Below are 15,246 nucleotides of genomic sequence, written 5' to 3' on the forward strand. Positions count from 1 at the left end.
GGTTAATAAACTTCTTGAACGTGGTTTTGAGTACTTTGGGGGGTGCAGTTTTTAGAATGGTGTCACTTTTGGGTATTTTCTATCATCTAGGCCTCTCAAAGTCACTTCAAATGTGATGTGGTCCCTAAAAAAATGGTTTTGTAAATTTTGATGTAAAAATGAGAAATCGCTGATAAACTTTGAACCCCTCTAACTTCCTAACAAAAAAAAATTTTGTTTCCAAAATTGGTCTGATGTAAAGTAGATAAGTGGGAAATGTTATTTATTAACTATTTTGTGTCACAGAAATCTCTGGTTTAACGGTATAAAAATTCAAAAGTTGAAAATTGCAAAATTTTCAAAATTTTTGCCAATATTCAATTTTTTTCATAAATAAACGCAAAAAATATTGTCCTAAATTTGGTACTAACATGAAGTCCAATATGTGACGAAAAAACAATCTCAGAATCACCGGGATCCGTTGAAGCGTTCTAGAGTTATAACCTTATAAAGTGACACTGGTCAGAATTGCAAAATTTGGTCTGGTCATTAAGGTGAAAATTAGCTCCGTCACTAAGGGGTTAACTGAACTGGAATTGTTTTGTAAACAGGAATGGTCAAATATACCTTCATCCAGGATCCAGGAACTCATTAAAAGCTACAGGAAGTGACTAGAGGCTGTTATTTTTGCAAAAGGAGGAGCTACAAAATATTAATGTCACTTTTATGTTGAGGTGCCCATACTTTTGCACAGGTAAAATTTTGTTTAAATGTGGATTGCACATTTTCTGTTAGTACAATAAACCTCATTTCAATCCAGAAATATTCCTCAGTCCATCAGTTATTAGATATATGAAACTGAAATAGCTGTTGCAAAAACCCAAATTGTTATAAAGAAAAAAGGTTAACATTAATAGGGGTGCCCAAATTTTTTCATATATACACATATACATATATATATACACACACACACACGCTATATATATATATATATATATATATATATATATATACATACATTCAGTATATACATGTGTATATATATACACACACACACATATATATATATATATATATATATATATATATATGTTTTTTGTCATTTATATTAAATTAATTTTTTAACATTATTTTTGGTTCATCTTTTAAACTATTCACATCAGACTAATGTAACCTGAAAAATGTGATGCCTTGTAACTAGTGATACGCAAGTGGGCTCGCCATTAGATAGTTGAACGAACATTGGGGTGCTCGGGACGCTCGTTACTTGATTGAGTGCCATGCTCAAGTCCCCGTCCTGCATGTTTCGCGACTGTTAAACAGCCAATCAACATGCTGGGATTGTCTGCCATACATAATGGAGCATTGTTGGTTACTGGCATTACGGTGATTGGCCAGCTGCATTGCGTAATTGGGTTTTGTATGACACCCGGGAGTACGATACTCCGTATACTCCTCTGGAATCAGTTCAGGGAGAGTTGCTCTAGGAGAGAGAGCTTAGATTAGAGCAGGAATATAGGCAGTGTTTAATTGCTATTGGAGTACATTGTATATTGTACACTTGCACCATTTAGTGCCTTTTATGTGGCAATAAAGAGAGTTTTTAGCCTTTTTTAACCTAATAAATAAATAATTGAATAAAACTGTGTGGAGTCCCCCCTATTTTTGATAACCAGCGAAAGTAAAGCAGACCGCTGGGGGCTGGTATTAAAACCTAAAAGATGTGACTCCAGTAAAGATGTAGAAAAATAAAGACTTCCGGTGAAACGCGCGTCGAGGCCCCGCCCCACGCCTGGTCTGCCTGACTTCTCCTGCTCTCGATATGACACAAGGTAATGTGTTTATGGCTGTTTATGCTGCCCTCCTATTGAGGGAATAGCCTATGAGATCATACAGATCTTGTTTCTATTCTATTTGATTCTTACCTTTCCCTCTGCGGCGGTTTTGGTCTATCATATTTTTGAATATTCACATATATACTCATATAACAGCTTGCCAGCAGGTGTTACTGCCATCTTGTGGCTAGTCCAGGTATCTTTGTGGGTTGTTTCTGTGCAGGTGTTTTTCCATCTTCCCCTGCCACCACTGTGCACTTTTGTATCACGCTGTATTGAATAAATCCTTTTCTTATTTAACTTGATACTTTTTGTGGTCCTTTTCTTCAGTGTACCCCTTCTTTATTATTTTTCTACATCTTTACTGGGGTCACATCTTTTAGGTTTTATTACTTGTGGACCTTTCCGTTTCTGGAATTTTTTTTTTTAGGTTATGGGCTGGTATTATCAAGCTGGGAAGGTCCATGTTTTTTGGCCCTTTCTAGTCTAAAAATAGCAGCCCGAAGCCGCCCCAAAATTGGTGCATCTATTAGTTGCGGCACTTCTGGCACTTTGCCTGGCTGTTCCCAATTGTCATGGTGTGGTGGCAATCGGGGTAATATTTTTGGGGGTTGATGTCAGCTGTGTAGTTTCAGCTGGCATCAAGCCCTGGTGTTAATAATGGAGAGGCATCTAACGTACACTCCTATTACTAATCTAGTAATAAAAAACCCCAAAAAACACAAATACAGGAAAAATTGTTTATTTGAATAAAGACCCCCCGACACTATACCTCGTTCACACATTTATTATAAAAAATGTTCCCATGAAGCTTCTCCATCGTAGACCATGCTTCCCAAATGCCGCTCCTGCAACTGTGAATAGCAGTAAGGTACAGCTGTTCACAGGCACCAGGTAGTGACTACAGCTCTCATCAGCATTGCCGGGTTTCACTGAGCACAGTGTTTGTTGAGTTTTTTATGCAGCTGAATTTCCTCGTCAATCCTACACTTAAATACACTTGCGTCTTTCCTTGCTTTTTTGTATGCGTGTTTTATTCACAGGTTAACAGGCGTGGATGGAGCACCGCCCCACACACAGCTATTAGAGACAGATGATGGCTGATTATCACAGCCATCATCTGTCAGGAAATATGTTGGCTCAGCATGCAAGCTTACAGCAAGGTCAGGGAGTCAGTACACCATATCTTGGTAATGGGATAAAGAAGACCTGTCACTTTCACAAAAAATTAAGTTCAATAACTTATGAAAATCCCTGAGTTCCCCTAATTCTGCCGCGCTTTTCTATTATGAGCTTTGCCACTCCATTGCAGAGATATTTACATTTGTTTCTTTTGGAGCACACTATGTGAAATCTCTGCTTTGCAGTCCAACTAGGTGTTTCTTAAGGCTATGCGCCCATGGAACAATGTATCCGCGGAAAACCCGCAGATTTATCTGGATTTTCTAGATAAATCCGCAGGTTCTAGCAAGTACAGACAATCTCCATGTTACCCTATGGGATTTGGGGAGTGTTGTATCAATGCTGCGGTATGTGCGGCTGTGTAAAATGCTGCGGATTTCCCGCAGCCGCACGTAACTGCATGTCAATTATTGATGCGGAAAGGTCTGCGGAATTCCCGCTCCTCCACTATGGGGATACAAGGTGGGCATTCCGCAGGAATTCTGCAAAAAATCTGCACTGTTTCCACAGGTTTACCGCAACAACTCCGCAGAGATACCGCAAGTATGGATAGCTGCAGATTCCGGGTAGCAGCTTCGGTAAACCTGCGGACAAACATGTGGCAAAATCCACAGGTACGTTATCCCATGGGCACATAGCCTAAGAGTCTCCTCTGGTTGTGTGCGCTTTCATCCTGCACTCCCAGATGTTACTAATCTTAGTTCAGCAGTATCTGAAACTCAAATGAGCTGCTGGTCTGTCATTTGCTAAGTTTAAAAGGGAGGGGTGAAAGCGCACCAAAGAAGACTCTTAAATGATAGGTTTCCTTCAAAAGAACCCCTATTAATTTACAGATATAAAGTTAATCGTTAGGTTAACAGCTTTCTGAAGCTGCCCGGTGGCTGTTCTGAGAGCCTCGCTATTGGGAGGAAATTAGCTTTATTCCCTATTGGCAGCCTCAGGCGTTCGGCCATAGGGGTAGTGCCAATGTGGCTTTAATGAGCAGCTATTGTAACCGTCACACTAGAACTGACAGCCGGCCCGGTAGCGGAGCTCCCAGTGTGGACATCAGGAGCTTAACAACACTATTAACCTGCAGATTCACCCCATATCTACAAGTTAATAAAGATTTTCACATGACAGGATACCTTTAAGAAATGCTCAGTTGGGTTACAAGCAGAGACTCTAGAATGTCCTCCAGCAGAAACAAATGTGAATATCTCTGCAATGGATAAATATGGAAAAGAGCAGCAGAATCAGGAGAGCACAGGGTGACAAGGTATGACAGGTCCTATTTAAATAAGTACTCGCATCAAAATTTTTATCCTCTTAAAATATTGCAATTATCATATTATTGGGCATTGTGTACTTACAATGGCTCATTTTGCCTTTCTATCCATTAAATTCTTCTCTTTTCTTAGCTCTATGTTGAAGTAGCCTGATGCAGCTGCTCTGCTCCTCCACTCTGCCATTGACTTTTGCTTTGACTCATGGCTTATGCAGAAAAAATAGCCTTCCTGTTTCAACATAGAGCTTAGAAGGTTTCAGCTAGTCAGTTTTTAATCATGTGATGTCATAGACCTAATTATAAACAGAAGAATTAACTGGGTAGTAAGGCATAATAAGCATTGTAAGTAAACAGTGCTATATAATCTGAAGACTGCAATATATTAAGAGGATAAAAACTCTTTGAAGGGTATCCACAATCAAAGCCACAAAGAATATTAAAGGGAACCTGTCAGGTGCAATATGCACCCAGAACCACGAGCAGTTCTGGGTGCATATTGCTAATCCCTACCTAACTGTCCCTGTATCTAGTAGCATAGATAAAGAGATCTTTAGAAAAAGTATTTCTAAATATCCTTTATAATATGCTAATGAGTGCAGGGACTTGTCACAAAGACATTAGTTCCTGCGTTCATTCTGACCTTTTAGCATGTAAGCACGCCCACAGTGGTATGCTAACAAGCTATTCGATGCATCATCATCAGCGGTGATGCGCATACCTGTGTCCGCTGTCACCGTTGATCAGAAGTCCCAATATTTCCGGTCATGCGCGCTATACCTCTCTGAATCAGGGATGCATACACCTGGCCTCATGCTGCACATGACCGGAAGTGCTGGGCATAAACATCAGTGGTGACAGCGGACAGGTACGCATGTCATCTCTGATGATGCTGCATTGAATAGCTTGTTAGCATGTCCCTGTGGGTTTGCTATCATACTAAGAAGGCGGAATGAGCGCAGGAACCATCGCCCTTGAGACTAGTCCCTGCGCTCATTAGCATATCACAAAGAATCTTTAGAAATACTTTTACTATAGATCATTTTATGTATGCTACAAGATACAGGGACAGTTAGGCAGAGATTAGCAATATGTACCCAGAACTGCTCGTGGTTCTGGGTGCATATTGCACCTGACAGGTTCCCTTTACACTGTGTTCCAAATTATTATGCAAAAAATATTTTCTCATATTTTCCTAAATTAACTTTCTGTATTGCAGTCATTGTTATTTTCCAGTCATCTACTATTCGAGTGTAATTGAAATGTTTTTCATCAAACTGCCTATGAAAAAAGTATATTTTTAAAAATAATAAACACTCAAAATGCATGTTCCAAATTATTATGCACAGCAGAGTTTTCAACCTTTTTATTTTGAAAAACAAAATGGTCAATTGTGAAATTATAAGCATCATCAGCTTATTACAAAATGAAATCAAACAGTTTTCAAGTCAAAACTTAATTCTAGGTGATATTACATTTGCACATAGGACCCCTTGTTTGAAAGAAGCTTCTGAACTCTCTCGTCCATTGAATTTGTCAGTTTTTTGGATGGTTTGTGCTTCAATTGTTTTGCATGTGGACAGAATATCCTCCCAGAGCTGTTGCTTAGATGTGAACTGCCTCACGCCATCATAGACACTCCTTTTGATGATGCTCCAGATGTTCTCAATGGGGTTGAGGTCAGGTAAAGATGGTGGCCACACCATAAGTTTGTCCTCTTTTATGCCCATAGCAGCCAGAGATGCAGATGTGTTATTTGCAGCATGAGACGGTGCATTATCATGCATGAAAATGATCTTGCTGCGGAATGCATGGTTCTTCCTCCTGAACCATGGCAAGAAGTGCTGTTTTAGAAACTCCACATAGATTATGGAGTTCATCTTTACCCCTTCAGGGATCCTAAAGGGGCCGACAATCTCTCTCCCCATGATTCCAGCCCAAAACATTACTCCCCCTCCTCTTTGTTGGCACCTTAGCCGTGTTTTCATAGGTTGTCCATCAACCAGCCATCCTCCACTCCATCCATCTGGACCATCGAGCGTTGCACGGCACTCATCGGTGAACAAAACAGTTTGGAAGTCAGTCTTCATGTATCGTTTGGCCACTGGAGCCATTTCTGCTTGTGTGCAGTAGATAGAGGTGGCGACAGGATGGCTTACGCACAGCTGCAAACCTCTGAAGGACCCTGCATCTTGTTGTTCGGGGGACGTTGGAGGCACCAGCAGCTTCAAAAACTTGTCTGCTGGTATGACACGGCATTTTAGCAGCTGCTCTTTTAACCTGACGCAATTGCCTGTTGGAAAGAGTCCTCAATTTCTCCTTATCAGCACGCACACGCGTGTGCTGTGAATCAGCTACATACTTCTTGATTGTGCGATGATCACGATTAAGTGTCTTGGCAATGGTGATTGTAGTCATGCCTTGACCTAAATACTCCACAATTTGTTGCTTCTCAGCAGCCGACACATCCTTTTTCTTTCCCATTTTGACAAAAAATGTAGGCTGCTTAATAATGTGGAACAGCCTTCTTAAGTAGTCTTGTATTTATTTGGACACACCTTCCAAACTAATGTGCACCGGTATCTGCAATTGCTTTCAGTGATATGAAGAGCCCTGACACACATCACCAGCAATGAGTATAAATGACAAAAAATGTCTAACCTTATCACTCATAAACTCTTTTTGCATAATAATTTGGAACACAGTGTAAATAGACCTGATGTGACTGATGTACCTACTTGTTTTCTACTTATTACCTATCCTTATTTTCAATGGTGTATAGTTTTCCTACTTGATTTTAAAACGATCATTGTAGGAGTCCGACTATAACTGGAAATGTTAATCTTAAAGGGAACCTGACAGGTCCCCCATCCCCTCCAGCCCACCAGCATTTGTATACTTATGACTAAATTCCCTGCATAACCAGAACTTTAATTTGTTTTACTTCTAATTGCATGCGATACTAAAAAGAACTCTCCTCTTCTCTTCCGGATATGCACGGTGCACCCGGATTTAGAGGCAGAATGATGTTGGGAAGAGAGTTGTGCGCATGCGCGAGATTTGCAGATAATGCCTGCTCTTGATATCTTCCCCTGCTAACTTGCCCACATAGGCGTGATAAAATGCTGAGAGGACCGACTACTCTGGGGAAACTAATGCCATGTCAACTAGTCAAAAGTCTATAAAAGGGGTAAACATGCGATTTAAGGGGGCTTTACACGCTGCGACATCACTAGCGATATTGCTAGCGTTCGGACCCGCCCCCGTCGTTTCTGCGTCACGGGCAAATCGTTGCCCGTGGTGGACAAACTCGCTGCTACCCGTCACATATACTTACCTTCCTAGTGACGTCGCTGTGGCCGGGGGGCAGTTTGTGTGGCGTCACAGCGACGTCACACGGCAGGCGCCCAATTGAAGCGGAGGGGCGGAGAGCAGCCGCAGGAAAGTCACGCCCACCTCGTTGCCGGAGGACGCAGGTACGGTGTTGTTGGTCATTCCTGGGGTGTCACACGTAGCGATGTGTGCTGCCTCAGGAACGACGAACAACCTACGTCCAGAACAAGGAACGATATTTGGGAAATGGACGACGTGTCAACGATCAACGATTTGGTGAGTATATTACATCGTTAGCGGTTGCTCGTATGTGTTACACGCAACGACGTCGCTAACGAGGCCGGATGTGCATCACAAATTCCGTGACCCCCAACGACATCTCGCTAGCGATGTCGTTGCGTGTAAAGCCCCCTTTAGGTGTAAAACACAATAAAGGGCTGGTTAGGCAAGATATTTAGTGCTAAATATTTAAACACTGGTGGGTTGGATGGCATGGGGGATCATTTCAGGTTCCCTTTTAATACCAGGTTTGACAATCATTCTGAATTTTCAGACTACACGAGACACATGAGATCTAAGAAATCCATATATGTGTAGTTTGTGCGGAAAAGTCTGGTGAAAAGTTTGAGAAACCTGGTCTATTTTCTACATATATTCCAACATCATTCTTTATTCTTAGGAGGTTTGACTGACTTAGGAAGATTCATTAGGAAGTGTTACATTGGGCTACATATAAAATGCTGTAGAAAAATAAATTTCAAATTTCACAAGTTTATGTTACAGGATTTGCCAATGTGCTGAAGATGATAAGTCCCCACAGTAGTCGGGAAGAGTTACAAAGTATACTTCAGATATACGGCTCCCACTATATTTCTGAGGCACTTTACGGTTCAGAACTCACTTGCACCATCCGGTTCCCCAGCAAGAAAGTTCAACAGCAGCTGTGGCTTCAGTATCAAAAAGGTAAGATAAAGAAATAGATTTTAAAATATAATGATAGAGGAACTCCATGAGTCTGAGCAAGTATGTACACCGCTGTGCGTAAGACAATGTACCTTCAAAAATATAAAATGATTTAACCATAGAGCTTTATTCTATGCTGCCTTCAAATAGGGCAGGTCTGGTATAGGTTGGCTTCACACGCAATAGGAAATATTATTCTAAATTCGTCAGAAAAAAAAAAGTGTCCTTCTTGACTTGTAACGCATTAATATGGCCCCAATTCATTATTGCATTTTTGCTTTTTTTTTTTGCCTAGTTTTTGGTGGGTTTTTTTGTCTGTTTTGTCATTTGTCTTTTTTTTTTTAATTTGCAATTTTTTTAAGTCTACTTTCTATATGTCTGGTTGTTTAATTTTTTTTATGTTCATCATTAGGGGTTGGGTGTCACGGGTGTGTCACGGATGACAGACAGGTGGTTTCTGGCAATAAAAGGTCACAGCATTTGGATGCGCAAAATGCTCCCTGACTCTACTGGTCCTGCTGTCAGTATTCATTAGTTTAGGTAGCTTTCCTGCTGGGTTCATCTCTCTCTCTCTTTTGGACCCAGCAGGAGCTTGACTTAAGCGGGCTTTACACGCAATGACATTGCTAACGAGATGTCGTTGAGGGTCACGGAATTCGTGACGCACATCCGGCCTCGTTAGCGACGTCGTTGTGTGTGAAACGCACAAATGACCGTTAAACAAAATTACTCACCTAATCATTGATCGTTGACACGTCGTTCTAATCCCGATTATCGTTGCTGTTGCAGGACGCAGGTTGTTCGTCGTTCCTGCGGCAGCACACATCGCTACGTGTGACACCACAGGAACGAGGAACATCACCGTACCTGCGGCCGCTGGCAATGAGGAAGGAAGGAGGTGGGCGGGATGTTACAGCCACTCATCTCCGCCCCTCCGCTTCTATTGGGTGGACGCTTAGTGATGCCGCACAAACTGCCCCCTTAGAAAGGAGGCTGTTCGCTGGCCACAGCGACGTCACTAGGCAGGTAAGTATAGTGTGACGGGTGTTAGCGATGTTGTGCGCCACGGGCAGCGATTTGCCCGTGACGCACAACCGACGAGGTCGGGTGCTTTCACCAGCAACATTGATAGCGATGTTGCTGTGTGTAAAGCCAGCTTTACACCCAGTTGCTGATCATCAGTATTCTCTTGGTGCTTAAATACTCCCTTCTTCCCTGGACTGTTGCTGGTGTTATTATTCAGGGGAGCAAAGAAGGGAAACCGGGCACTGCTGATCCTTCTGACCTATCACTTCATAGATCAGAAAAGCCGCTTAGCAAATGGGTGCACATCCAAACAAACAGTCTATATATAAGTATCCAAAGAAGAGAAAAGAATGGCAGCACTCACCAAAGCTTCGGTTGTGGTTATTTATTTACATGTGGAGGGAGAGGTGTGGAGAGGCTATACGCCTGGACAATGGCGAGTCGTTTCGCACAGCTTTGTGCTTCAACGGGTCTTGTTGCCTGGACGACGGCGAGCCATTTCGCACAGCTTTGTGCTTCAACGGGTCTTGTGAATCACAAGACCCGTTGAAGCACAAAGCTGTGTGAAACGGCTCGCCGTCGTTCAGGCGTATAGCCTCTCCTCACTTCCCCCTCCACATGTACCTGTTCTCCACATGGAAATAAAATAACCGCAACCGAAGCTTTGGTGAGTGCTGCCATTATTTCTCCTCTCTGGATACTTATATATGATGTTATTATTCAGTTCACTCTAGCTCTGGTTGCAAGCAGGTGGCTTGGTCTCATTTGTAGTATCGTTGTTGAAGTTTTGCTGAACTCCTGCCTGAGTCATATGTCGATAAGTAGTTTATGCTTTTCCCCCCTTTTTCCTACTTGTGTTTTCCTTTAGCATTTAGTGGGGTTGACAAAGAGCTCATCCCATCCATTCCCTATTTAGGGCCCAGCACTAGGGATATCTAGGGTCAGGTATCCGGCTGTGCGCATAGGTGCAGAACCTATCTAGAATGGTGAGGGACCCCAGGGACCAGCGGTAGGTTTGGTCAGGAATCACCATCTCCCCCTTCCATAGACGCAGGGGTCCCCTTCCCTTTTGCTGTTCGCTTGGCACTTTTCCATCCCTAGTGTGACACTGGGTTTGGGATTTCCAGATGTTTTTAGCTAATTCATCAATTGTAGTTTTTTTTTTCTTTTTCAAGTGACTAAATCTTTATGTAAATGTTCTGTACTACAACATTGGAGAAATTTCATGTACTCCTGTAATTTTTGGGCAAATTTTACAACGTTTCGGTGGAAAATGCTTCTTTTTGAACTAAAAAGTCGGCAAAGAGGTTAAGGTAAAAATTAAAAAGCATTTCTCATTTTGCACATGTTCATTCTCTATTTTGAAGACGTTGTCACAAAAAAATTGCAGTGAGTAATACAAGACAAAAAAGGGTTATTTAAAGGGGTTATCCAATACCAGGACAACCCTTTCTCATTTCACATTTCTGCCAGGTAAAATAAAAAAGCCTATACTTATCTCCCATGGCGGCGCCCTTTGAGGGCTCGCGGTGCTAGGGCTTAGGTGGGGTTGTGATGTGTCACGATTCCATTGTGCAGAACATTCTGTATTGTTTTGCCATGCTCTCCTGCAGAGCCGGTATATGTTGCTTATGGTGCACAGCATTTTGCAGAATGAATGCTCTGCTGGTTGTTTCATAGCACTGGGTTTCACACTGGTCATAGGTAGTGTTTCCAGATGCTTCTCATTCCCGGTGATTGCTCTACTTCTTTAGGGAGCCGCCAGTCATACTATCTGTTTACAGTTGTGCTGTTGGCTCCCGTGGTGTTCAGTCTTCAGATCTTGGTCTCTTGACTCCAGACTGCTGTTTACCTGTATCTGCCTGTCCTCTCCTGTTACTGTTGTGACTTCCCGCCTTCTGACCTCGGACTTCCTCCTGACCGCGTCCTCGCCTGCTCCCAGTATCTTGTATGTACTCTCCTGGAATGTTGACCTTTGGCTTGTATCTTGACCTCGTCTTTCTCTGCCCACCGTGTACTGTCATGGCCTCCTGGTTGATGAGCTCAGCCTGTTTAACTATCTCTCCATTTACTGTATACTAGTAGCATCTAGTGCTACCTAGTGACAGTCATCACATGATAGCAGCAGTAGAGAATAAGTTGTGCTCACTGCTATAATCCTGGTGCTCGGGAAAAATTAAGTCAATCAAGAGGGGTAATCCCGGCACACAGTGTATGAAAAAAATGGTAAGTCCAGGTATGATATGCTTGAACAGAATTTCTTTATTTTTCACCAAATATTGTACTGCCCGCCCAACGTTGCGGCTCACGCAGGAGCCTTCACCAGGGGTCAAGAGCACCGAGAAAATGGTTATGGTAAGGAATCATGTAGGTACAGCAGGACTTAGTAAAGTCAGCTAATGGGTTAATCCGACAAGAGGAAATGATTGCTACAAATAAAGTAGACAAGGAAAACCCGAAAGGGGGCTGGCATATCATGTGAAGGGGCTCACACGGTAGTTTAGGATATAAGGTGAATGCAATGGAACATTATCATATGTGTACTACGATTATTAATCATATGTAGTATGACAAATAGATTGTCAATATGACGTCAGTGATGCTAGGAGCACTTTGGATAGGGGTGAGAGCACCAGGAAAAAGCCTAGAGTGGCATGGTGGTATGTTCACTACGTGGCTCCCTCCACGTAGTGAACATACCACCATGCCACTCTAGGCTTTTTCCTGGTGCTCTCACCCCTATCCAAAGTGCTCCTAGCATCACTGACGTCATATTGACAATCTATTTGTCATACTACATATGATTAATAATCGTAGTACACATATGATAATGTTCCATTGCATTCACCTTATATCCTAAACTACCGTGTGAGCCCCTTCACATGATATGCCAGCCCCCTTTCGGGTTTTCCTTGTCTACTTTATTTGTAGCAATCATTTCCTCTTGTCGGATTAACCCATTAGCTGACTTTACTAAGTCCTGCTGTACCTACATGATTCCTTACCATAACCATTTTCTCGGTGCTCTTGACCCCTGGTGAAGGCTCCTGCGTGAGCCGCAACGTTGGGCGGGCAGTACAATATTTGGTGAAAAATAAAGAAATTCTGTTCAAACATATCATACCTGGACTTACCATTTTTTTCATACACTGTGTGCCAGTCATCACATGATGTCACGCAAGCCCCACGTCCAATCAGAGCAGGCTTCTGTCTCCCCACCTTTGAACTAACTGTGCTTACTTCCTGTTGATTGCTCGTTTGGCCGGAAGATGCAAGAAGCAAGCCGCCACTGATTGGGCACAACGTCACGCGAGCCCCAAGAATTTGGACCGCTGGAAGCGCGTCGGTATGGAAGGTGAGTCTATACTTTTTTATTTGACCTGGGGGAAACATACATGTGGAACCAGAAGGGGTTGTCCTAGTAAGGGATATCCTGTTTAAAAGTTGACATATGAGGATTTTGGCACTATGAGTCGTTTTAATCAAAAATTTTATGCCAGAATTCTAAAATAAAAAAAGCAAAAAAACCCAAGCTATTGAAAACTCAAAAGATTTCCGCAATATTAGGCTGCACAATAATGTTGCGACCAGTTTCATGATTTTTTGGCTCAGCTATAATAAAGTGGGACGGAACGGGGGAGTGGCAGGGAGGAGCACGCTATTTCAAGTTTATCCTGTTTTCTTAAAAGATGTGCACCTCTTTAGGAATTAGGCGCCTTGCACTCCACCTTGCCTGGGAGAAGCAGGAGACGACCAAGTGGAGGTGTGAGACAGAGGAGCAACTCGGTAGCTGGAGAGTAAGCCCCCAACAGCCCCTTCGAGACCGGCGCCAGTCAGGATGCAGAGCCCTCGGTTAGGGGAATATTCATGGACTCTAATAAATCTGCAGGGAAAGGGTATTTCACGTCCCATTGCCCACCACCAAAAGTCCCGGGGCACAGCAGCATATAGAGACAGGAGCCATGGCCACGGTCGGTCCATAACAAGTTTTGCACTGCCTGCGTACGGGACAGCAACTAAAGCCAAGGACATTGGGGTCCCCAAGTAGCTTCACGCCACGGGGATCCACACTACAAGGTGCAAGGAGAAAGGTCTCACATGCTTTCCAACACCGGTGGTGACCTCTGCTTCATTCGGGAACGGTTGGGGCCCATCACGGCGATAACAAGTACTCTGCGGGCGCAGCACACGAACTGTGAGTAAAACACCTGGAACCGCAGCCCCTGTGTGAGACTCTGATTTGCCGGCGCCGCCACCCCGCGCTTCGGCGACAACGGCCCTTCCCCGTTACCACCGTCCTCTACTGGGCTTGCTCCACCTGTGGGGAGCTGGACTATCTGGGCTGCGGTAACATCAGCCCCGGAGGAGAGCAACATCTCGCAGCGGCGGCTAATCCCTGGCCACGCACCACAGGTGGCACTGCAAAGCAAACTCCCCATCCCCCCTTGGACTCTCTTTGCCTATAGCCGACAGGACCACAGAGCCGGGTCAGGCAATTCACAGTAACCCCACAAAACCACTGGCCCAGTGACGAGTAGCCCTGCAGGTCCCCTGGGTGCTACACTTGCACTGTCTAAAAGTGACACAATATTGATAAATACTCACCATTTTTTTTTTTAACAGTTTTTAATGCAGTTTATTGAGGCAAAGCCAAAAGTTGATTGAAAAGGAATCGAAGTATATTTGAAGGAGTTTTACTTCTTATTCTTTATTCACCTAGAGTGGTTGTTATTGCAAGTATTCAGCTTTTACTACCAACTTTTTCTGCTTTTCTCAATTTGTTCCAAAAGATGCAAATGAGAAGCTAGTTGACTCGTGACCGCAAGTATGCAAATCACATAATTGCAATCATGTGACATCTACTCATGCATTCAAAAAAGCAAGATTCTGACAGTGTAAAAATTGAGCACTGTCAGAATTTGGCAATCTTGAATTGCAGAGAGAGACTTCAAAAATGTATATGGAGGCTGGAAACCCCCTTTAATTCTGACAGATCCATTTCTTGGTTGTAGTAAATAGTCATGACAGCTTGCACCTGTTCACACTTGTCTAATTTTGTTTGGAGGTGCTTGTCAGGTTTTTTATATTTGTATATTTGTAGTACACTCCTCAACAGAGCACTCCTCCCATCAGCCTAAGGCTGAGCTGGATCCTGCCTGGCCTTAAAATTGTAGACTTTCAGCCCAGGAGAAGCATATGATGTTAGGGTTCCATCAAAGGGGTACACTTGTTGTAGCGTACGGGCTCTCAGCAGTTGGCCAATTTCTGCCCTAAGTACCTTCTGTAACACTGCGTCCCTGCACTCCTTATTCTCCTGCATTCTCTGACTCATCGCTGCCCGACATCCCTGCCTCTCCTCCACGTGGACTTCTCCTCTTCCCACCTCCCGGAGTCTGTGTGAGCATCACAGGACCTCCAGGAGAGCTCCTAAGGAGTGCGCGCGTGCCGCTGCCCCTCTCTTAAAGGGCCACTCCTAATATGTGCCTCTCAGCCTATTGCTGAGAGGTACTGGGTATTTATGGCTAGTTCCCACTAGGGGAGTTGCCTGTTCAACGCCCTAATTTAGCATGTTAGTGTACAGTGCTCTAGCTAGTTAGTTGTCAGGTCCCCTTTTCTGTCTCATTTATTCAGTTATGTTGATTTCCTTTACCTTTTGGTTCTGTC

The 15,246-nt window shown here is 43.3% G+C and overlaps 1 protein-coding gene across 1 annotated transcript in view; it reads left to right on the top strand.

The window, feature by feature from the left end:
* Positions 1–15,246, top strand: part of ASTN2 (astrotactin 2) — a 935,497-nt gene that overhangs the window by 645,796 nt on the left and 274,455 nt on the right. Inside the window, exon 15 of the mRNA XM_075324083.1 lies at positions 8,377–8,556. Coding sequence (XP_075180198.1) covers positions 8,377–8,556 — 180 coding nt within the window. The remainder of the gene's footprint in view (positions 1–8,376; positions 8,557–15,246) is intronic.

Source organism: Anomaloglossus baeobatrachus, chromosome 9 (genome assembly GCF_048569485.1).
Source record: "Anomaloglossus baeobatrachus isolate aAnoBae1 chromosome 9, aAnoBae1.hap1, whole genome shotgun sequence".
Classification (NCBI taxonomy): Eukaryota; Metazoa; Chordata; class Amphibia; order Anura; family Aromobatidae; genus Anomaloglossus; species Anomaloglossus baeobatrachus.